Genomic DNA, 25,561 nt, shown 5'->3' with positions numbered 1-25,561 from the left:
ATATGACATTTTGAACAACCACCATATTTTTAATCCACATGTTTAAAGAAATCCACCTTATCTGCTTATCTGTCCACTACTGAGTCAGTTATCCTGAAAAAGATCATAAATCTGGTCTTGTTCATGTAGAGTAAAGAATGAAACTCATCCTCTTGTACTATTCTCTAAAACCATTGTACTGATGGTAGGTACCAAGTTCCAAGTTTGTAAATGTGTAAATATCTCACGCAAGATCTGTCAGTGAAAACCCTTTCAAGTGTGTGATCAAAATGTCATTTGCATGCATTATCATCAGAAATTAAGAAAGCCTTGGTTGTTTTTTCTTGGTTGCCTTTTTTTTTAAGCTTCCTACAGTATACTTCTAAATACTTTTCTCAGTCCAGATACACCTTCCTCACTTCTCATCCATTTGCAACCAAAGCTTAGCTCTCTTCTACTCATCAACCCATGCTGCTTATGAGAAACAATTTAACAAAGCATGAAAATAATGTAACAAAAAAAATTAATAAAGTTAATACATCTAAGGTTGGTCACTGGGGTTTTTTAAAATATATTTGCTCAATCTTCCAAGATGACCACCAACACTACAAGATAGCTTTTTTCTTCTTTCTGAAGTCAGTGTTACTAACAGGCAATCTGAAGAGAAGTAACTGCTCATTCTATAGGAACAAGAGGATCTTAAACATGCTAAAAGCCAAATGAACTGCTTCGTCTTCTAGTTTTGATCAATAAAGCTTCTCATGTATAATGTTCTGAAGAAACCAACAATCCTGAACTTTTACAATCTGTTTGACTGCACAGTGACTTATCTGCTGAAATTATTTATTTGCTTTCTAGAAATTAATTCTCTTCCTCCAATAGTTCAAACATAAAAACAATTTGGAATACTCATTACCACTCCACTGTATTTCATATTTCTCTTTGTATTTTAAAAATACTGAAAAAATATTTAAGTCCCCTCTCTGAGGTATAGCAAAATCCAATACCACTAACTCATCCATTATATTAAAGAAGGTACACAAGTCATGCTGGGGGACTGAAGGAAAACAGGAGGGAGCTGACTTCTTCCATAACTTTCAGAAAGGCTATGAAGGCAAGTCCTTGCCACTGCTAAAAACCTTCGGACGATAAGCCTACTACCGCAATACCAGTCAACTCCAGCCAGCAGGAACGGGCTATTAATTTAATTACTTCTTGGTTTATACTGGAAAAAAGGAAGCCTTGGGTCACTGGGCTACTGTGTTTAACCCCTGATGACCCAACACTGAGCTGTCCCTGGCTAGGAAGAGAAAAGGCCTGCAAGAATCCCTGCAGCACTTGGAATACCACAACCTTTTCTTCAGCCTCTCTCCTGGTCCGCTCCTCCTCTTGCTGTCGTCGCTCTTCTTCCTGCCTGGCCCTGTCTTCTGCTTCTCGTTTCCTCATTTCTTCCAATTGCTGCTGCCGTCTGCGTTCTTCATCCTGTAACTAACAGAGACACATCTTTAATTTTTTGCCACTCATGTGAGCAAGATGAGTCAAAAAAATGTAACCAAGTACTGGCATCTAAAAATAACTCATTCAGTAGAAAGTGGTATACTACAGATTTCCAGCTGTTAAGAGTATGCTTTGTTACATTCATTTTCCTAAAATCCCTAAGGAAAAAGAAAAAAAAAAAGACAGAGGTACACAGAAGTAAATACATAAAAGCACAATGTACACAGGGAGACATTTATATATATGGACCCCTAGCAAAAGACTGAGGTGACTCACGTTCCAGACAGCTTCAGCAACCATAGTCTCATAGGTACAGTAAAGTGAAATTAAATACTTGGAACCAACAGTCCATAGCTCCAGCAGTCAATTGTTTTTTTCATTATGGATTAGTATTTAAGTACCGGAAAATCATGACTCATTAGTCAAAGGATCAATCCATTTAAAGTAACAGGCTCATTCAACAAGTCTGCAAAGAGTCTCAGGAGATAAATAAAATCTCCCACTGTATCTGCAGCAGATGTGTTTTGGAAAAAGCAGAGAACAAGGGAAAGAAAACTTTGACTACTGAGATTAAACAGCTCACATGGACAACTGATGTCCAACAGACAATACTAGTTTATATATGCTCATGATACTGAACTGACAAGAAAACTGAGCAACAATCCAAACTCTGCATGATTCTTTAAAGCTAACAGCATCTAAGCCCTTCATGTACAGGAATATTCACTGGCACAATACTCACAAGTAGAAATTAACTGCATGTTAAACTAACTGGATGTTAACTAAAAAATGCTGTGTTATTTCTCACTGGAGCTATGTTTTAAAGAGATTTTTTTTTCTTCCACACAAGATTTTTTTATACTGATTGGTATAAATCAGTAAATCACTGGATCTTGCTAAAACCTGCATATAGCAAGGGTACTTTTCTACTCCTGGATTTGTTTTTACAGTCCAGCTTCACTTACAAAGACCCTTAAGATACAAAGCAATAATGATATAGTAAAATAATTTAGTTTTAATAGACTTTGTGAGGACAACCTTCATGTAAGTATCCCCCCAATTAATTAATGGGAAATGTCCTTTAAAGCAGAATAGATTCTTAATCAATTTTCCAATCAATTCTGAAAAGGTCTAAATATTTTTAATAATTTTCTTGTAATTATTTCCCCCCATTGCTCATTTTTGAGCATGAAAGCTAGCGAACAAAATGAATTAATTTCATTTAGGCAGTTATTTGGTGAATGTATACTAGAGGATGCCACCTCCAAGTAAATTTCACTTATTTAGGGCTAAAACTGTCATTCCTAACTAAAAACACATACAGATAGAGACCAAGATCAATTTGTACTGCAGAGCAGGGAACATAGTAGTTAACTGACTCCCTGCTTGGATTTAGACTTCTCTTTGTCTTGGTTATTAAAAAAACATTATTTTAGCAAAGGAGATAATATTGCTGTCAAAAGGAAAGACAGCTAATAATTCACAAGAGTTTATACAAGATGAGTAATTTCCTCTTAAAATCAAAAAAGGGCAAGTAAAAACTGCATGATGAGAAAACACAGGAAAATTCCTTGACCCTATCTCAACTGCATTTAGAAAATACCATGAAAATGGCAGTTACTGCTCCCAGGTTATTGTATGCATGCCTTTTTGCTTAGTAGCAAATATTCCTATTCATATGCTCTTAAACAAGAAAATATTTCCAAGTAAATTAAAGGGAAAGTAGGACTGGTTTGTTTAATTGTCTTGTGACCTTAACTGAAGAAATAAGGCAGCTTGGGCAGGCTGCCCCCCTGGGAACTGTTGTCAACATCTGAGTCATAATAACTGCGAAGACAACTGTATCCAAGTTGGAGGCTATTCTAAACGCAATACCTAGTAAAATAACTAAAAACTCTATGTAAGGCACAAGCAAGAATACAGCAACTATCAAGAGATGACATTTCATTTCTTTATGATCAGTAACTAGTTTCTACTTTGGGGCATTCTCAGACCAAGGCAGGGAGCAGTGGGACGATAAGGCATGCCAGAGCACTTGCGGGCATTCGTGTCTGTCATTGCGTGCATACCACAGTACCCAGTTCTAACTTCATCCCAAATTTTCAAGACACGAAGCTTTGTTTCCCGCTTCTACTAAGAGGACTATTAGATTCCCAGGTCGAGTATTTCGATTTCATGCTTCTTTATCCCGATTAGTTATTCTCGTTTAAAAGTCATGTTTTCATGTGATTTACTGATTTTGGATTTTCTCCAAAGCTGCACATGCTTATGTTTTAACAGGTAACAACTGATCTGTAGTGCCAGTGTGAAGGAGAAGAATGTTCTGCCACCTGTAACTGAGCAAAGCAGCTGAGTACAAAGCACCAATTCTTTTCCCCTGCTTTTTCCCAGCTCTACAGCAAAGTGCCAACAGTTCCATCAGCTGTCCTCCTATTGCCAACATATGCTCGAAGCACTTTTCCTACCTAGAAGGGCAAAGATGACCACCTTTCCCCTGAGCTATTGCTCCTTGTAAAAGGGCCAGTGGGCTGATCCCTATCAGGAATGTTAAGATATTCACAGGACTAGCTGGCATCCAGGAAGTCTCAGATTTCAGATAAAGTTCATTTCTCTAAGCACTGCTTAGAACACTCTGAAAGATGTTCCAGAAGAACTTTAAATTTATACCTATTTATTTATGACAACTAAAGCTGGGTCAGATCTGATAGGGGCCTGGGGAATTTAAAAAACAAACACTAGGCCAAGCTGACAATTCATCAATTCATGCATTAACTGTTCATCACCTTTCATCAGCCCTGTAATTAGCAGAACAGCTAACACCAATGCTCACATTAGACATACATAAAAAGCATTAAGCATGGGAAAGCTTTTTTTTTTTAAGAAACAAAGTAGTAATTACTTGGGTACATGAAGTGGCATAGTTGAGATGCATTTATGTCTGGAAAGTCATATGAATAGTATGAAAAAGGTGAAAATAGGAAAAAGCAGTATTTGCTGGGTGTAGCGTTTAACATCACCTATTTCAGAATTAGCTTGCTGTCTTTTTTTAAAGCTAAATTTTTAAAGCTAAATCCAATGAACATGGTAAATTATTGACTGATTCAGGCCATGGATCCATCTAGCACAGTATTCTGTCTCTGACCATGGCAAGAAGAGCTGTACGTGAGCCTGTCCACTTCTTTTAGTATCTCCCTAGCATTCAGCACAGTACCAGAGACGTCAGCTGGTACAGCCTTGTGTAATCCTTGAAGTAGCTGTTTACAGGCGTGATGTGTATGAATTTGTCTAATCCATTTTTAAAGCTGATGATACTGTCTGCCTTCACAACCTCCCTTCACAGACAGATCCAGAAGTTTACATTCTGCTTGGCAAAATGCTTTATCTAGACAGTTGCAGCTCCAGGGACCAAGGTTTCAGAAAAAAAATACAGGAGTAGAAATAAGAAAAAATACTGATAGATACTAAGTCTGAAAAAAACATGACTCCTAGCTTGTCCATTAATTCAGAAAGCTGGCGTATTTCACCTTTTTCATTGATGTAAACTGCTTAACGCTCACGAACCTCAGATACAAAACTGAACACCTTAGATTTATAAGTGTATCAATTTATAAGTTACCTGAAGTATGCATTTTAAAAGGTGATTTTGTTTTTCATAAAGCAGTGCCAAATATGCAAATCTGTGTTTTGAACCAACACATTTACAGTTTTTTGAAGCAGCACAAAGTAATTATACTAACAAGAGCTGCACACATCACCTTTCTTTCAAACAGGTAGACTACTTATATAGAAATACACTTTGAAGGGCATGTACTTCTCTAGAAGACTACAGAACTTCTTTTCCATGTACCCATGTCCAATGAGAGCAAAAAAATACAGAACTAGCTGGAGTCATAGCAATTACTTCTCCAGTTTGAAAGCCAGTTATGTTTTAGATGCAAGAAAATAGTAGTAACCAATTTAAACTGAAATTATATCATTACTGAATAACTGCATGTTTATGTAACCTACTTGGAAATACTAGTTCAGAAGTAATTTCTGAGTTTACAAATAATTTTTATGTTAATGACAAAACTGTAACACCTGTAAGCATTTCAGCACATTTCAGCATGTGCTGAAGCGGTATGCTGTATTTTTAGGCTCTCAAGACAATTTCACTTCAAATTGGAAAGGAATGGTGTTCCTAGAGCTCCTCTAAAACCTTCATGGGTGGTAAAGGGAAAGGAAGAAATCTTACCTCACAGCCTGTTCATTCAAAGTTATTAGTAAGATTTTATAAACACGATTGCACAAAACAGCAGATACATAGTTTTATATTAGACCACTGCTACAACAAACAAATCAAGTTTGCAAGCAGAGCACAACATCTAAAAGGAAGGAAACACAGGGAAAGGAGTCACCACATCTGAAAACATTCAAATGCATGCTTGCAGTTAACTTACTGCTTACTGTATCACAATGATTTTTGAACACCCAGAGATGCCAAATCATCATCCGAAGCACATAGAGTGTTTATTAACAATATAAGGAATTGAAATGGCAAAGAGATATTGAAGAGAAAGAAACAAACATACCAAATCTAGAACAGAGATTGCTGGCACTGCAGTCTGCTGCAGGTAGTAAGAAAGGGGGAAAAAAAGAGAGATGCACAGTGAAAATAAAGATAGGTTCGACTTGCACTATTTCAAAAGCATTTTCTTTTATTTGTTTAGTCAGCTGCTTTAGAACAAGGAACTGAATTGACATAATCCTGAAATACAGAAATGAAAACAAATAATCCCAAATTTTTATTAGTATTGCTTTGACTCATTCAACACCTCAGTAGTTCTCCAGAGATACTACGTATTGCATCTCTAGTAGTGAAATGTAACCAAAATCAAACATTAATTCAGTTCAAGACAACTGTTATTTTTTAGTTTCAAAATGTTCCAAAAAGCTGGAAGAACTTTATGCAAAACTAGTGTTTTAAATCCAGCACTTATAGAGAGGACTGATAGCAAGTTATGCAGTACAATTGGCTTTCTTTTAATGACACATGGCTTTCTTAGCCTTGCTACAGTAAAATTTTCAAGACAGTTTGTTAAAATGGCAGTTCAGCTTGAATTTTTTATGTGCATAGGTAACTGCCTGTGTGCTACAAATTACATGTTAGTGATGCTGGGCTTTAATGCAACCAGTTTGCCAAATATAGATTTCGCTTTTCCTTTCTTCAGTTTCCAAGTTTGAGGTATCTATTGTTTCACACAATAATAAAGTTAGCCACAAGAAAAAAAGGAAAGCAATGCAGACTGCAGCAAATATGAGAAGAGTAAGTTTAGGAAATCAAGCTGCCAAAACAATCCTGAACTCAAATACTACTCAAGCCGCTAGCTATTTCTGAATGTAAAAACAAGCATGTCCAAACATTTCTCAAGAATTAAACATTGCTTATCACAGAATTAAGTCAACTTTTCAAGACAAACACACAGAAGACACTCAACATATTACAGAGCTAGTTTTTAAGCCTGGCAAAGCATAGCTATTGGTATGTAACTTGAGTACCCATGCTATTATTCAGAAAAGAACAGATTTTCCGACAGAAACTTTTTCTCATTAACAGTAGTAGATTTAGCAGATTCCGAGAGACAACAGTCACCAGCAGAGTGATTAAAAACTTCATCATACTATTCAGTTGTATTATCTTTTTACATATGAGCTTCCACAGAACTGAAGCTAAAGTAAGCAAACCTTGTCCGATGCTGATCAAACAAGACACCATGCAAAATCCAGGTATGTATGAGTTGGAGCCCTAGACAGGGTCTATTAGTTGTTACAACACCCAAAACCACATGGTTCAACCCAATAGCTTCCCACTGCCGGGGTCAGCACTGAGGTGGTGGTAAAGGTAGAGGTAACAGCTTCCTTTACTTGGAGCAGACCAGCAACTTGGAATCGCCATTCAGTTCACGATTCCCTGGAAGCACTCATGTCATGTACTCACGTCCAAGACTATAAAGAAAAACTCTTGGGAGTAAATATACTGGGGGTGGGGGGAGGGAGGGAGAAATCACATTATTTTTGTTCCTCATTCTCCTACTGACTTTCAAAATTTCAAATGTTTTTGCATACCTTTCTGTAAGCAAATTTCTGCCATATTTTACCTTTTAATCATACTCCAGGTACATGGCAAAATCCCTTTATCCAAAGGGAATTTCTTTCCCCATAACCAGAAAAGTAAATTCAATTGCTAAATATTCAATTGCTAAATCTATAAAAGGTAGCTTTGATACTTTTATAATACATCATTTAACTGGTGAAGCCACTCTAAGTTATTAGTTTTAAAATTCAAGATATTTAAGAAAGCCTCATCCTCCTTTACCCTTTAAGAACATCAAAGTACTAAGCCAAAGCATGAAAACCCACCAAGCTAGATATTTACAATACTTTTGTCTAGAAAGGATTATCCCCTTTTACCCTTGCTCTTCTTTCTGCCTCCAGTCGCTGCATGATGAGCATAGTATCCACATCATCATCCTCCTCTTCATCATCATCTTCATCTTTTTGCTTCGATTCTTGAAGTCGCTTTTGGAACTGCCACTCAAGCATGAGTTTACGGAGGCGGTCATTTTCTTCCGCTGTACGATCAGGCTTGTTCTGAAGTTCCTGAATCTCTTTACTCAGCATGTCCACAATGTGCATCTGTTGCTGCTTCTCCAGTTTCTCCTTAGCATCCCGTTTCCAGGGATCTGGAGAGAGGCTGTCACTAGAGGACAGTTCTTCCTTGCTGATAGTAATGTACTGCAGATCTCTCCGCTCAATAGTCCGAGGCTGCTGCTGGGGCTGCAGCTCTCGAATAACTGTTTCTTGAGACCTCTGCAAAGTTGAAGGTTTTTCTGATTTCACTTGCTGAAGGGGAACAGGAGGAACCACAGGCTGAGCAGGAATTAGTGGCTGAGAACGCATTTGGCCCAGTTTTCTCTCCTGCTCACGACGTTTCCTTTCTCGTTCTTCTTCCAAACGCGCCTTTTCCTTTTCATACCACCTCTGATGTTCTTCTCTTTTTTTACGCTCAGCAGCAGCTACCTGAGAGGATGCTTGTGCTCCTATCTGGTTTGGAGGAGGAGGGGGAGGCAGAGGCAAATCCATTTGTAGTTCATCAAATTCGGCTGCATAATGCACTGGAGGAGGTGGTGGTGGAGGGGGAAGATCTGTTCTGATGGGCTGGGAAATGGCCACTGGAGTCGGCTGGCTAGTAGCTGGAGTTTTCCAACGGCCAGGTCCACTTTTAGCTAAACAAGAACCAGGTGAGACTGGTTTGGAGGAATGGTTCAGATGTTCCTGGCTAGATGTGCTGGAATCCACAGATGAATTCATCCACTGATCGCTGTCCGATTTCCGATCAATATATTCCACATCCTTCCGTATAACAACTTCCAAACGACTCCTCTCTGGCTGGAAAACTTTATCTCTGAGCTCCTCCTGGGAACGAGCTACACGCTGAAAAAAATTTAAACAAGGCATGTATATCATAGTCCATCTATAATAAAATGTATTTGAAAATGGCTTACAAAACACATTCTTATTACTGGAGGTAATTACTTTTCAGCATTTCCATGCCCAGTAAGTTTCCCAAAACCAACAATAAAATACTCTTCTCAGTCTTCCTAACTCATTTGTGTGATGGAAGACTTAACAAGCTCCAAAATGCCTGGGAACTGGACTAGGAGGAAGGATGAATGCAAAATGGAGTTTAAGCTGAAAACCTCCCCAGCTCACACAATTTCTCAGGACTATCCCTGACATGCCCTCCCCCACATGTGAGTACAAGAGTCCTGGCAGCTCTGAGCAGCAGCTCAGGCATACCAGCTCTGCCATTCAGGCTTCAGCTGGCTTGACTGAACATCTTTCCTATTGGGAAGGCAAACAAGAGAGGCTGCTGAGAGAGAGAAAGGGAGCCTCTGCCCACCCTCCTCCATTAACAGGCGAGATGACCCGCAGGAAGCTCTCATTACTACAGCACCATTCAGGGTACGGAATCCGGGCAGGCAGCTCTGATTCTACCTGCTCCTGAGGCATGGCTGTATTGGTCTGACATTTTGTTGCTTTTTTAGTGTGTCAAACACCAAGCCTTTTTCTATACAAACTCAGGGTCTCATTGCACTCTACAACCACCTGAAAAGGAACACTGGACCGTAAATTAGGCTTATCAAATCTGTTAATTATTTTCTTGCAGTAAATATTCCTAGTTTGAATGTTAGGAACTACTAAGCACTGAACACATAATGCACCAATTATCAACAACTGAGAGAAGACTAACAAAGCAAACTCCTTTTCTTTTTCCTCCATCAATGACCTAAACCATGACCTCTAAAGAATGCCTTCTTTGAGAGGAACAAGTGTATTTTTTATGCTCTATTAGTCCAATAGAGCTGAACACACAGCTATTTGTTTTAGATTTGCTGTAAAGATGCACCTAGCCAAACAGTTTGCTAATGCCTTCAGAGCAGAAAACAAGCATTTAGCAGCTTTTTTTACAAGCCCGGTTCTCACTGCAAAGATTTAAAGCCTAACTTTTTTTAAAAGTCTATTTTCCTCTAATTTTCAACTTAAAAGAACTATTGTATGGCAGGTAAAAACTGTGAACGCTTTCAATGCTTGTAAGGAGATAAAGCTTCTAGCCATTTGCCTTATGAAAATGCTTTTCTGCAATGCATTCAGCCTTAAGACCATAGCTCCAATTCCGTATGAGCCAACAACTTTAACAGATGGGCTTCGTCTCACCAGTTTTAACCACCTCATCTAAGCTATTCACTTCAGCTTGTCTTAAGCAGGGGAGAAATGCATGTCCAGGCAGCAATTATCATAGAATCTGGTTGAGACAAATGGGTAGGAACCATTCTCTGGAGGCAGGAGCCTCCCCCTCTCACACCATTGAGAGAGAGCACCTGGACATTAACTACGCAGGTAAGATTAGGTGAGATGAAATCATGAAACCTGAAAGATTTAAGCGTGGAAGTTCATAAAAATATTTAAGAATCTATTCGCCACAGTCATTTAATATGCAGCATTCTCCTTCAAAATTACCATCCTACCTTGGCTATAACATCTATTTTCTTAACAGCCCAAATAATTAGGATTTGATATCTATAATACTAAACAAACAAACAAAAGCACTAGCTTTTTATTCAATTGACTTTTTACTGAATTCACTCACCCATACATCTATGAGTAATCAATAAGCAACCTCTACTTTGCTTACGTACTTGCAATCTCAAGGTAATTTACAAGAGACTGCTTTTCCAAGAGTAAAACATAATGAGCCTGCTGTAAGGCTGTGCTTTTATTACAAATGAAGAAATAGTGGGGAAAAAAAGAAAAAAAAAAAAGCTTTTTCTCTGTATTTTTAAGCCTCATGGATTAGAGAAAAAGATCATCCAGTAACTGGGATTTAGTAGATCTAGGTTTAATTTCCTGTGTGATTTGAGTGAACTTCTCATTTACAAAGAGTAGAACAACATTATTTTTGAATTTTTAAAGGTACAAATGGGGTAAATCAATTTCACGTCAAGATGCATCTGCACTTTGATAACAGATACAATTGAAATTATATACTTCTTTTTTTTAACTGAGAGCAGGGAATGTGTTTCAGTGAAGACTTTAGACAGGCCTCAAAGTACTGTTTTATTTCAATTTTAATACTTGCCTTTGTCCCTTAAACAACGCACCCTTCAGGCAAAGAGATTTTTCCACATAAAACTTCTTGGAAGAATGGAAGACTTAGGTTGTTTTTCAGAAAACCATAAAACATTTTACAAGACAAACCATACTACCACTTGCACCCCATTACCTCTAGCAGGGGATTAAAACATCCCAGATAACAGGTCTGCAGAACATGTTAACATAAATTCTATGAAAGGAAGAAAAATTTTAAAAAAGCAAAATGAGAAGGAAAAACAAACAACAGAAAAAGGCAGCACAGGCTTCCTGAACCCAAGCCCATCCTGGCAAAAGTATAGTTGTTCCCCTCTTGTAGTATAGTTTCTCCTCAGCAACTCAGAGATCACAGAGAGCTGTCTATTCTGAAAAAATGTCTCTAGTAGTCTGGAAGTGAAAACAAGCAGTTCTTTTCTGGTTTGTTTCTTTATACTGAAAAAAATTACTTCTCACCTGCATGGTAGTGTTGATAGAATGATTGCTCTCTGCCTGGATCTGTGGTTTTTCTTCATAATTTGGCCACTGACTCTGAGCTGGACCCATTCGATCCTGGGACTTGGAAGCTGGGAATGTGAAATATTCTCTAGTATAGGTCTGTGTTGGGATGGGATAAGCTTCAGGTCGTGGTGGCAGAGTCTGTTCCTGAAAAAGGAAGAAAGAATGTAAGGCAGAATTTTCTTATCACATAGATGCGTATGTAAGATTGTTCCAAACATGCATTTCCCAAATGTTTTCTTTTGGCTCATAAGACCATTACTCATCTGGGACAGAAGATAAAGAGGTTGTCTAGTATCAAATGTAACTATGGTTATGACTTATGTTTTTATGGTCTCAAAGCGAGTATGCAATATTGTACAAACCCAAGAAATCACAAGGACAAGTTCAAGAACAAAATTTAATGAAATCACTGAAAGCTGTCCCAACCTTTCGTTAGCTGTAATAAGCAAAACCCCCACCCAGTCACTAGCACCAGGATAGTTAAGACACTGGTTTGACTCAAGCACACTGATGCTATTGATAGCTAAAGGAAGTTTAATAGCCAGCATTTTGCTTTCCACTTCTGACCTCTGTACAAAGATTTCCAGTAGAGACTGAGGTTATTTTGGTGGTAGTTCCAGATGCATAAGCATTCTTTCCCCCAGGGCTTGGAGGCTGATCTGTTGGAAAGTTAAAGGAAGCATTTACGTGACTGTTAATAATAATTCACAGAACTTAATAAAATAACAGTATTCACAAAATAACTATGATTTTTCCTTTAAATAGTTCTAACAAGAAGCTTGCTCCAAATGTTACTACTACACTGGTATTTTAAACTTAATCCACTTTTAAAAACAATCAACCCCCTTTTGAATACGACAGCCTCTGAAATTACTGGTAGTGGCATCTACCCCTAAAAGAAGGATAATCTTTCTTACTTGCTACATTGGGACTGGATCGATGATCAGCTCTGTTCTTCATCAATCTGTCATCCCCTGGCAGCTTCTTTGGTTCGCTGTACTCTGTCCACGGCAGCTGAGGACTCTCAGGTGATCCATTTTGAGTGGAGTTGTTATACAGCTCAAATCCTTCACTCTTTGGTCGGGGTTTACCTGAGCCACGGCGGTCAGAAACTGTAACAGTTGGATATGTATTTTCTCCCTTTCACTTATATTAACTACTGTCTAGCACATTCTTTTTCGAACCAGAGCTACCTTGTGTTTATATTTAAAAATTAGTTCACAGTAAAGTGAATGCTAGATTTTAAAATTTGTACTTCTTCAAATATGCAATCCCAATCTTGTATCAAGTACCATGAGAGGATTTCTTTTATTTTTATTCTTCCAAAGAACTTCTGAAAAGGTATCGCAATATTTGTAAAAGCCAAATGTGCTACGCTGAAAGGTCTCTTTCTGACTGAGGCATATGGCATCTGGGATGCCATATGTAAACTGTGATAATAAGGATTTGTTCTTTTAACCCATTCTTTTCTATACTGTAGTACTACCCTATATGTAGAAAAGGTCTTCCTTGACAAAATTATTTCCTTCACAACATTATTTTATGTCTTTTGTTAGTTCCCTGAAGTAGGATGATAACATGGGAGAAACACTCAAGAACTTCTTATGATCAGACACAGAAACTTATCTCCTTAAGTTTCAACATTTCTAGCTTAAAAAAGAATTAAAAAATAAATCTTAAATGGCAAAATACGTTCCAGGGGCTTCTGTCTCTCTCTTAGTAATTACACTGCACTCTGTGGTTACAAGGAAGTCATATTCTGAGAGGAGGAGAGAAGCTCTTAAGAAAGGGGCAAAAAAAGCCATCAAGTTTAATGTCCTTTGCATTCATTATATTCCATTTGTAAAGTAAAAATTAATTCAAATCAGAAATGTGTTTAAATGCATAATTAAGTTTTAAAAGGTACATGTGCAGAGCATTTATTAACAATTAGACTAGCATAATTTCAAACAATATTTAAAATCAGATGACGTTGTGATAAGAGAGGAAATGTGTTTTTTCCTGTGCAATTATGTTTCTTTTCTGATTTAGTATTATGGTAATACTTGATAAGATACTGTAAATTATTATATTTTCTGCATTCTTACAAATGCAGAAAGCAGACTTACAAAGTTGTTATTAACACAAATAAAATTAGTATATTTACCTCTTTGCATCATTGGGGATGGCTGATTAAGCAGGGTTGCCAGACCATGGTAAATTGCTCCTTGTTTTGCTACTTCTAGTGTTACTACAGAACCTGTCCTTGTCATAAGTTCTGCTGCCCTGCAATAAAAGCCAAAGCAAAGAAAACAAAATAAAATTAGGCACTGCATTACTTAGTTCTCCTTATTATCAGTTTGTATGTCATCATTTCTCCCTTTTATTCTAGTAATCTTTTGTTTGACAAAGCACTCTTTTTCTGATTAATACTTAAAATCACTTTGAAAAAAACTAGAAGATGATGACTAGAAGATATGCACAGAGACAACACCTACTGGTAAGTACTATTTATTCAGCTTCTGCATTAAAGGTCAGAAGCTGAAATATTTAAAATTAGAGCTAAATACGATTGTTCAATCTATACAGACAACCTGTATCATACGCAGAAAACAGTACACAAACACTTGAACTTGTTACTAAGATTATTCACAGGCAGTTATCAAAAGCCAAGATGAAGCCTAAAATGTAAAAAAATGAGCTTCTGCTCATTTCAGTAAGTTATTAATCTAACATTTTCTTCATGTAAAGACAACCAAGGAAAGCATTCTGTACCTTTCCTGGGACAGACCCACCAAACTTCGACCATCCACACTAAGCAACTGATCCCCTGCAGCCAGACGACCATCCTAAATACACATTCAAGAGAAGAAAATTCATACACCAATGCTAACATGGTTGAAATTAAAACAGTTATTCACACATACTAGTAAACAAAGGATTTTAAAGCATTTCCAAAGGATCTTTCTACCTTTGAACATCTGACTTTTAAGAGTATTACTAACCACATCTGCAGCGCCTCCTTTGACAACAGACTTGACATATATTCCAAGTTTGTCTTGACCAGCACCCTACAGAGAAAGAAGCATTAATTTATTTAATTTGTACTTGATCTCTTAAGCATTCCACAAGTGTTACTCAGAAATTTTACATGTCTAAGTAAACCTCTACCTTTTCACTACTTTTATATATTTCCAAACTGGAAAAAAATCCCAACTATACAGAGAAGAGTTACATTCATTTAAAGTCACAAGAAAAATTTAATATTAGGCCTATTAAAATGGTAAGCTTTGTTAGAAACAAAGAATACTTGGTCTTAATGCAAGTTTAAATAAGAAAAAAAATACCTCAGCTAAAACTTATACTTAAAAAGTTTGTTCTAATCCCCTTCTAATAAGAAATACTTATTTGCACTTTTACATGCATGTTATTATTTATACCTCTTTGTATTATGTTTCAAAAGAGTGAACTGTTTCTCTTGCTAATAACCCAATGAAACAAGGTAAATTGCAGATTACAAGAAAAAGGACTAGAAATATTTTTTACGTTCAGTAGGACTGTAAAGGAGCTAGTGTAAAGGAACAAAGAGTGCCTCTAGCTTTACATAAACAAGTAAAGCAGACATAATAAGTATTTTAGAATTGACAGAGCCAATATTTAAGTCTACTGCAAAACCATGCGACTTTGCTCATAAAACACCTTCCTCATAAGTATTCTGCTAAATTTTGAAAGGACTGTTAACAGTGAACTTATTGCAAGACAACCAACAGATTCAAGACACAAGAACATAAGCATCTATTCAAGCCATGCTGTTGCGTCATCCACATGCTCCAATGTACAAGACACCACACAAATCAGTCTAACTGTTAGTATCACAAACCTTTAAATTGTCACTTACATTGTAAGACTATCATTTGTGTGTTCATTATCTACTGTAGCAAATGATGCTGTTTTACTCTGCAAGTCACTTAGAAGAGTGCTAAGTACATTTTCAAAAGAGCAGTCTTAATTGTAACATTTTTCTAGAATAATCCCTCAAGTTGCTTTGATATTGAATATACAGCTTCCTCTTTTCTCTCCCCCCTGCTTTTCCAACTCTTTCCTTTTGGCAGCAAAAGCATTCATTACTCTCACTGTTATAATGAAGTAAAATAAGAATCAAGGTGAAGATTACTCAAAAGCTAGTGTTATACATACAGTTTTCTAAGCAAGTGAAAGACCTATTTTTATTCCTTAAATCCTGAGTTAATCCCAAATGTTTACACAAAAGGCAGAGAAAAGGAATTCCTTTAAGTCTCATGATTCCAGATTAACATTCTACGTGCCCAAATATTTCATAATTGCTTAAGTCATACTTATGGATAAAAAGGGAAAAATTGCAAAAAGTAACTGAAATAAGGGCACTTCATTTGTCTAGAAAGAATATAAAGGCAACTAAAATAATTTAGTTACTTTTTGTTTGTTTTTTTCTAAAGGGCTCTAAAGAAATATCACAGTAACTGCAGAATAGTTTTAACTTTATACCAGAAAAATTGGTTAAAGTTATGAGAAACAAGTCAGAAGACAGCTAAATAACTGTAATGAAAAATTAAACTATGCTTCACAAATACTTCCCCCCCCAAGCAACCAAGACACACATAGGGAAGGATGATCTGGTTGACAGAACAACTAGACTTCCAAAAATGGACGTTGCAAGATGTCTTAGCAGAATTTCTTCAAGACTTTAAGGTGACATGCAAGAAGGAACTTGTCCTTGTATTTTAGTAACTGGTTTGGTAACGGATAGAAAGTTGTTAGTTTTCACAAGGAATGGAAGTTTTCAGAGAAGCCCTAAATGACTGTGCTGTTCACCATGCTTTCCAGAAAAAAGGGCAAGAAATAATGTAACTAAATGTATCAAATATAACTTTGATCAAGTAAGTCAAAACCAAGAGTTGGAGAAGGATCACATGATGCTGAACACTGAAGCCATAACAGGGTGAAAATGTATTTCACTGCTCCAAATATGAAGTAATGCTCCAACCTTCTAAGGTACTGGTCCCCATCAAGGCACTGTCGGCAGAATCAGTCAGCAACTTCCCTTGTTGGGAACTGAAAATTAAATTATAGGGTTTATATGCTCCTTCCTCTGCCTCCAACAACTAAATACCTAAAGGCAAGCTCCTTGACTTCCAAAGGGCAAAACAGTCAACAGCAACTCGCCCACCCACCCATCCTTGTAGTTACAACCTCCTGTCATTGCAGGGACCAAATGGCAGCTTTTCTTGGAGGCCACATTGACCATGAGTAACCAGACACCTCTAAAGACATCTGGGATTGACAGCACTTTTATTCCTTCCTAACTTCAAAAGATGCTAGCAAGAATCTTATCCCCTTGGGTCCAGAAATTCAGACAACAATCTGCCTAATATAAAGATTAGGTACAAACAAGCAAGCCTTTGGAAGAGCATTGCCTCTTACAACAGCACACATATTAATCAAGCAACTTTGGGGTTCTGACTCCAGTATTCGGGTATTACATTAGATGCTATTTCCATCCATACATATCACCTTTCTCATGCTTGATTATGGCTGTTAGTGCACATTAAATGAAGCTGAAAACTTCTCTATAAGCCCATGATATGTGCATTGGTTTGCAGATAGTGATGACATAAACATTTTCAATTGCACAAATATCCATATAGTAGTTTCTGAACTGGATTTATCTCCTTGAGAAAGATCCTTCTAATGACTATTTTCAGAGCCATCTTACATCAGCTCAAAAATCTGGAAGCCAAGAGAACTAAGAGAACAGAACAGACAAATCAGAAACCATCCCAGCCAGTAAAAAATCTACATTTACAAAACTGTTTGGAATTCTGGTTACTTCCTTACAAAACAACACCAACAGAACCATGAGGCTCAGAGGATAACAAGGATGATCAGAAACAGGGGATAGCTTTCTTGGGAGAATCAACTAAACAGACATGGACTCCTCAGCTCAGCAAAAATCAAGGAAGTGAAGGTCAACAGGAATGTGTGTTGCAGTGACAGGATTATTTATAATCTCTAATCAGCCAACAAAAAAATGCTTTCTTACTTCTGTTATCATGTCTAGCATATTTTAAATAGTAAAACACAAACCCAAAACCAAACAAAACAGAACAAGAAAAACTCCACCCAAACATTTTCCATAGGATTTCATAATTAAATTGGAAACATCCAGAAACAAGACTGCTGTAGATGTCAAAGTGTAAACAGAATCACAGATTCATGGTAGGGCTCTCTGAGGCCTTTGGAAAAATATCCAAACAACAAACTCTCCAAAACAGATTATAATGCAATCTCAAAGAAATTCTGAAATTACAGAAAGCTAGAAACCAGGAGGAACCACAGAATCATAGAATGGGTTGGGTTGGAAGGGGCCTTAAAGATCATCTAGCTCCAATCCCCCTGCCATGGGCAGGGATACCTTCTACTAGACCAGGTTGCTCAAACCCCATCCAACCTGGCCTTGAAACTTCCAGGGATGGGGCATCTACCACTTATCTGAGTAACCAGTTCCAGTTCCTCATCACCCTCAAAAGAATTTCTTCCTAATAACTAATCTAAATTTACTTTCAGTTTAAACCCACTCCCTGTTGTCCTATCACTACATGTACTTCTGCAGAGTCCCTCTGCAGCCCTCTGGCAGGCCCCCTTTACGTACTGGAAGGCCACAATTAGGTCAGCTCAGGACTCTCTCTTCTGGGTGAACAATCCCAATTCTCTCAGCCTTTCCTCATAGGAGAAGTACATCTTACACTTGTTTTGTTATGTTCTTTGTCTAAATATCCCACAGTTGGAAGATACCATATCACTCAGACTTTTGCTCTAACTGCTCCTATACTCTAAGCCTGACAGTAATTCTTCATTATGATTTGGAATTGACATTTTACTTCTCCTTCCTTTTTTTTCCATATTTTCATGAAGTCTATACAGTTTGTCAATCTTTTCCTGTTCTTTTAAGGGAAGTTATGAGCAGATGTGTTAGCTCCAAATCATCTCACAAATACAAAACTAATGAATTTTGAATGCATAAAAATTATTTTAAAAAACCCACATTTTTGTTCAAATTACATTTAAAAAATCTTAATCAGCTACCACATCTACTTACATATTATTAGGACCAATGAATTTTTTCTCTGTCTAATTCACATGTCACTTGATATGTTTCTACCAACATGCATGTGCTTTCACATGCTTGGGAAGACTTCTCATGAGTATCCTTAAAATTAACTCATCATCTTCCTTCAACTTTTACCCTAACCTTTATAGTCATTTGAATCCAAATTCTTAATTTCTGTTGAAACAGACCCAATTTTGCTTTGGTTCCACCTTCCAGGAGACTGCATTAGAAGGAAATATATAATTATTAGGGACACAAAAAGGTTGTTGATATGTAGTTAGTCACACATACTAAACTCCAAAGTGAATAAAATTCTCATACATGCCATATGAATTTTTCTGTTCTCATTTACTGATGTTAAAATAAAACAGTTTTTTTTATAAACTACTTATTAACCTGCTTTTCTATCAAAGGAATGTGAAGGTCAACATAATTAAAACTATTCCCCCACAAACAAAACAGAGAAATGACATGTGTATATCAGTAACAATAATATGATATTCTTTGCACTTCACTGTATTTTCTCAAATTCTGAATACCAAAAGCACATGCATCCATAAAGCTGTTAGTCCAAACAGAAGAACATAACTGAAGTTAGATGACTGTGAAAAGCAAGACTCTAGTAAGCTTAAAATGATGGCTTATTCTGTCCCCCCAAGATTAACATAGTGAAATCTACAGCATATTTTATCAAATATACATAAACAAATATAAAATCTCCAAAACCTTTACATGTATTTTTCAAAAAATAATGTAGTGTATTCTAGATTTTAAAAAAAAGCTTCATCCACAGTAGTAAACTTTTTTACCAATCTATCTGTTTTCTTTCACAATTTGATGCAACTTTTTCCCACAGTCCTTGCAGAAAGTGAAACAATATACCCTTTTGAGGAAAAATTTGGGAAATCCTTCCCCTGAAGTAATAATTTAAGGAAACTTTTATAGACGTGTAACTGGAAAAAACCCACAAACCTACTATAGCTACTTCAGTTCATTGGGTGACAATATTCCTGAACTGAATTAACTGCCTGAGTATAACACTCTATTCTGAAAACCTCCTTTGTTCAGCTCTAAATAATATCTAAATGCTATCATAGCTAAAATAAACCTTACTGAAAAAAAGTTCTATAAGGATGGTATTAGCTGAACAGAATTCGACAAATAGCGAATTGCGGACTGAAGAAGAGAAAATGGTACTTAAAAATTCTGATATCTCATATACATCAGATCTAAGCTTCAAAATGAGAAACATCTCCATTCTGTGCTTTTACAATATAGTTAAAGAATCAGTACAAAAAAACAACCCAGATAAAACTGTATAAAGCTCAGAGAACCAGTTTGGAGGCTACCAGTGGATCACTGTTTACACATTTCAGTATTTTTAAAATAATGCTATGTTAAATGAACTGCAATTACAGTAGCAGTGCACTCATACAGAATGCCAGGAAGAAACCCACCTGTCTGCTCACATGCTGTCTCACACTTGGAGCTGTGCAGGCACTACTGTGTTGTGGCAGGTCCCGTGACAGACCTGGCTAGAGGCTAAGTTGATCCCAAGCTCCAGTTCCTGCCTGCCAATACAATCTTTGTTTTCAACTAAAAAAACTTGTTTACAGCACATCACGACTGTTCATAACCTTACAGGAAATGGGTTGCTAGGAGGGGCCAGGATCATTAAGAAGGTTTGACTCCACTATTTGGTGAATAATGTGATTTTTTAACCCAACAATTTAAACCGTTTGAAATTCCTAAATCCTACTAGAGGTCACCCATTGACTTTTCAAGCAGCTCTGGGTAGTGTCTGCGAAATAACAGTATTCTAGTGGAAGCTAAGCCCCAGAACAATTGCAAACCAACCAACCAGCCACATACATGCAGATTCCCACAAAGAGAAGCAAACGACACAGTGGAAAAAGTCTTTAAGCTTTTGACAGTTTGCGTGTCAAACACGCCAAAACGATACTTTCCAGCTTGGTCACATCCTACCCATTCCCCTTCTAAATGTGAAAAAAATCCTAACTTTATTTAGCAAGGGATGGAGATGAATGACATCAGTAGAACTGAAGCAAGTGCGTCCTGCTAAAAAACACAATGCACTTTTACTTATGTAATTGCACAGTGGGATAAAAAGGTCCCCCCATTTTTTTCTAGAAAGCCTTATTAGGCCTCTGAGTAAAAACACGGAAAGATTCCTGAAAATAATGTTCTCCATGCTCAGGCTTATTCATCTTTAAGATGTACATAGCCAACACATGAGAAAAACTGAAGAAAACTATTAGATCCAGTACCCAGAATGGCTCACATCTGCATGACCTGTATAAAGGGTTTTTTATCACACTTAATCTTAAGAAGTAATTAAATGCTTTAAAACAGCACAAGCGGAAAGATGTTAACATATTCCACGTGCAAGTTTGTCATGTATTTTAGTCAGACTGTGAGAATAATTAATCCTAAATTTGCTGTGACTTGCAGGTTGCTGAAGGAATTCTGTGACAATGAGCAACTTTCACATTTAGATGGAATTTTAATACATCTTCTATTTAGGGGGAAAGACAAACACAGCACAGTTCTGCTTATAGAAGTCTGCTTAGGTCTTTATCCTAAATCTAAATGAAGAAAAGAATGTATGGGAAAATGTTTAAGTGACCAAACTACCTTGTAAAAAGTAAATAAACAATGAGTCTTCCCCCACTGAGAGCTAGAATAAAAGGAGCTACAAGTCAAGAGGATAAGCGAAAAACTGAGGAATGAAATTATCAATAAATCCAGCAATTAAAACTCACCTAAGTTTTACTTCCCTTAGATCTGGCTTTATTGCACCTGTGTGGGTCACATACATGGTTTGACAATATTTAAAGTGAGATTGAAGATAGGTAAGCTTTAAGAAAAGAGGACTAGTTTTATTTTTGACGAGACAGTCTGGTTTGAAACAGTTCTTATCACGGAACAAACACATGCTTAGAAAAATCTTACAAGATGGAATCTAAAATTACAACCTAAGGTTATAAAGACAAGCAATGAAATGAAACACAGAGAGAGTTGTTTAGACATTTGGATGATGACGATTGTTGAATTTCACATCAGTACTATTCACTCGTCATGGGTTGCAGAGTCCATGCAAATCTAAGTCTTCATTTCAAATTAAATGAAAACTTCAAATTATCGAAGTGGTATTAATTAGGCCCTAGTTCAGTGTGAGCATTTTTCAGTGATGTCCAGTTAACATTCCAATCTGTCTAATGCACATCAGGAGAACTTAATTGTAACATTATTTTTCTGGTGGTTTGTAGCTGAATTGATAAGACACCTTCTGAAATAACTGAGTAGACCCTACACATGAACTGACACTGCAGCATCTGCGTATGCAATAAAGTCTACATATGCAATAAATATTAAAAATCAACTCCCAAATACTGTAAAATTGTATTGTAATTAAACTCCAAAACATTATCAACTGATCAGAAAAAAAAAAAGGTGATGTGCCCCTTCTGGTATCTAAATTAAGTATTTTACAAAATACTTCAAAACTTCCTAAATCAATTCTTTTCAAAGCAAAAACTCCTGACCTGTTAGAAGAAGAAACTAAAATTGCAGACTATATTCCCAAGCCATAGAGTGACAGGATATCATGAACAAGAAAGAAGCTTACACATGGAAGAGAGAAAAATTACCAGTAGCTATCATTTGATTGGTTTAACAGGATATTTTACCATTCCTCTATCATGCTTAATGGGGGGGGGGGGAAGGAATCAGCCTTAAAAAGCAAAACCCCAATACACTTACAACATAAACAGAACCTCACCTGAAAACACAACCAAAGACTGAAGAGCAGAGAGCAGTTAACCAGCTGGAACTTCAGCAAGAGTTTTTAGTTCTTTCAGAAAACCACAACTATTTATCTTGAAGATTAATGAATTCAGACAGGCTGGAGCCAACAACAAACCCCATTAAAATCCGACAATTAAAGCCAACATTAAAATCTCACCTGAGAGATAACTCTTTTTTTTTAACATATATAACATTGGTATATACTGACATAATATTCTTTTATAAACAGATACATACATATTCTTCTCTACTAGTTCATAAAAAGTGTTTTTTAAGTATTCACATTTGGAAAATTAAGAAGTAACAAAGACTCCATAAACTTTCATTTATAAATGTCTTCTAACTAAGCAGTAGGACAACTAGGAAACCTGAGCTAGCATACCACAACATATCACTTCTTATAAAGGAATTTACTAAAGAATTTACTAAATAAACAAATTGACTCAATGATTTTCCTGTAGGACCTGAAAGATCGGAAGAACTCCGCAAATTCATGAAATAATGGCAATCCACAGAAGTTAAAAAGCAAATTTTGGCACTTCTGCTCAGCCTCTAGAACGCTGATAAAATATCTTTAAGACTCATGGCACTGACAGAGGGCAGAGGAGGAAACAAACACTACAGTGGCTAATTAAAAGAGAATCTGGAAGGTGAAGAAAATAACCTCCCCACAATATTAGGTTTGTTTACAGGATTTACATTCTTCAAGTCACAGACTGCATCCTCAAAACAAAAAATCTAGAAAATTGCTGGGAGCAGAAGGATGGAAGGAAAACAAAGTTGATACAACAGAGCCAAGTCAATCACACATTTAAAGCATCAAAAGAAAAAAAATACAAAAATACGCTCAGCTGAGACAATGGTGTGCAAAGATTTCATACCTGTTGTCCAAATGGCTATTTGCCCCTTTTAAGGCTGGTACAATTTTCTGATTGACTACAAAAATTCTGTCATGTTAAGTCAAAGGACCAAATTTGGATAATGTAATCTAACCTTGGTTTTTGAGACAGTCTAACAAGAAACAAGTCTTTTTCCATCATATCCACTTATAATCTGGACCATCTATCAAGCAACACACCAATTTACAGTAGTCCATACTTGTTTGCACAATTCATATTATTTTGCAAGCTCCTTGTTTTAACAGGATTGTGCCGAAAATACTGCATTTGCTTAAAAAAAATCACTACAAAACCTCTAGAAATAGAAGAGGCAGCATTTAAAAAAGAATTGCAACTACTTCTACAGAGTATTCAGACCAATGAGGAAAAGACTGAGATAAACTACCGTGATCTGAAAAAAGAAACAACTACTCCTACAACAGAAGGATGTAAAACTGAGGATGTACAAAACCAAACTAGTAATGAATTAATAAACATGACAGATTTAATTAAAGTATTTAAGGAGAACAGATTTTATTGCTAGTGTTGCTATGTTGTCACAAGATGAGTTTTATAAAACTTCCTTATCAGTAACAAACTCAGGAAACTTTGGCTCACATACATTACAGCAGCCATAAAATTAGAACTAGTGCAAGTGTGTACAAAGTTGTAGTTTGAGTAACAGGAACATCAGATACAGAGTTCATAATGGCAGCATCCCAGCTATCCACGAGTTAGTGAGTCAGTCCCAATGGAAGAAGAAATCCTGCCAGGTCCTCCTTCCCATCTGTATTTGCCAGCAGAAGCAGCTGTAACGGCACAGTGAAAACAACAGGCAGCTCCTTCTAGTGAGAGTCAACACACAGCTTCATTCCTGGGTGAGCCACCCATGCCGGGACGTGCCACACAGTGACCTGCCACCAGCAGCATGATGCACTGGAGGTGCTGAGCCACACAGCCCCACCAGTATCCCAGTCTAAAACAGGAGTGGGAATGAAGGTCCAATTGTTGACCAGGTGCTAATCTCTTAACAGATAAACTACTCCCATCCCCAAACATCATGCCCCACCTAACTTTGGTGGATCCCAGACTAGCTGTACTTTCTGTGAGGTTAGCAAGATTCTTGCAGTTTTAGTAGATCTGTAGGATGACCTAGTTATTTAAATACCTATAAGGAAAAACAAAACTACAGAAACTATTATAAGAACACTTTTCCAGTTGTTAGGAATGACAGTAACATTATATTAAGTAATTAAGGAAAAACTTTGAATCTGCAAAGCACATCTGCAGGTACAGCACCTAACCAAACTGGTACTGCTGCAAACAATTAACAGGAAGGTCTTGTCATTACTTGTTCTAAGCCCTCATTTGCTCACACCCTTTTAGCTTCATATACTTTGTTTATCACTCCAATAAAACTGGAGTGATGAACAGTTTCGAATAAAGACTGGCAGAATCATGTTTGGTTAAAGAAAAAAAATACCCTTCCACAACAAGTTTCTTAAAAATGTTGTATTAAAAGTCTACTTTTATTCCATAAAATGCCAGAAAGTCTTCCTAATGATCTTTCAACGCTGATTTGAACGTTTCTGTCCTACATACATATATATATGTAAATGGTTTCGTGCTTCACATGTATATTAATATGAAAAAATAGTCCCAAAGTGACAGTATTTTACTTTTCAACTGCACTTTGTCTGAATTCACAAAAAAAGTGTCATACAGTCACCAACCTTTTCAAAGTAATATTCCAAGGGGCTTCAGCTACAAAGCCTACAGGTCAAACCACTCCAGAGGTTCACAAAAATCACAGAAGATTTTTAAAAATAAACAATTTTCAAGATTTTATTGGATTTTCCATAATTATGCAAACATTAAATAAGATTTTATTTTAATAGTGTAGATATCACTTATGTGTGTGTACATACACAAATATACCTTGCTGAAATATCAGGATCTGGTATGCTTCATAATGCTTTAAGGATGACACTGTTTCCCCAGGTCAGTCTTTTTTGTTAAGCTGCTGTAGTATTTTATAAAATGCAGTTTTTATTAAATGCAGGAT

The 25,561-nt window shown here is 36.7% G+C and overlaps 1 protein-coding gene across 21 annotated transcripts in view; it reads right to left on the bottom strand.

Moving 5' to 3' along the window:
* Window positions 1–25,561, bottom strand: part of AFDN (afadin, adherens junction formation factor) — an 89,488-nt gene that overhangs the window by 8,351 nt on the left and 55,576 nt on the right. For 9 of the 21 annotated variants that reach the window (XR_001921250.2, XM_018077394.2, XM_018077395.2 and 6 more), the window contains 9 exons: window positions 14,649–14,714; window positions 14,419–14,492; window positions 13,811–13,929; window positions 12,582–12,776; window positions 12,232–12,323; window positions 11,620–11,808; window positions 7,927–8,949; window positions 6,048–6,083; window positions 1,333–1,467 (listed from right to left, as the gene is read on the bottom strand). Coding sequence is in view for 20 of the 21 variants with exons in the window: in XM_018077394.2 (XP_017932883.1) it covers window positions 1,333–1,467; window positions 6,048–6,083; window positions 7,927–8,949; window positions 11,620–11,808; window positions 12,232–12,323; window positions 12,582–12,776; window positions 13,811–13,929; window positions 14,419–14,492; window positions 14,649–14,714 (1,929 nt within the window). In the remaining variant the exon portion in view is untranslated. The remainder of the gene's footprint in view (window positions 1–1,332; window positions 1,468–6,047; window positions 6,084–7,926; window positions 8,950–11,619; window positions 11,809–12,231; window positions 12,324–12,581; window positions 12,777–13,810; window positions 13,930–14,418; window positions 14,493–14,648; window positions 14,715–25,561) is intronic. The other 12 variants (XM_018077403.2, XM_029961622.1, XM_018077398.2 and 9 more) reach the window with 3 other exon arrangements.

This window comes from Manacus vitellinus, unplaced genomic scaffold (assembly GCF_001715985.3).
Source record: "Manacus vitellinus isolate BGI_N305 unplaced genomic scaffold, ASM171598v3 scaffold_37_pilon, whole genome shotgun sequence".
NCBI lineage: Eukaryota > Metazoa > Chordata > Aves > Passeriformes > Pipridae > Manacus > Manacus vitellinus.
Note: the sequence above shows the minus strand (reverse complement) of the source record. Positions and strands in the feature narration are given on the sequence as shown.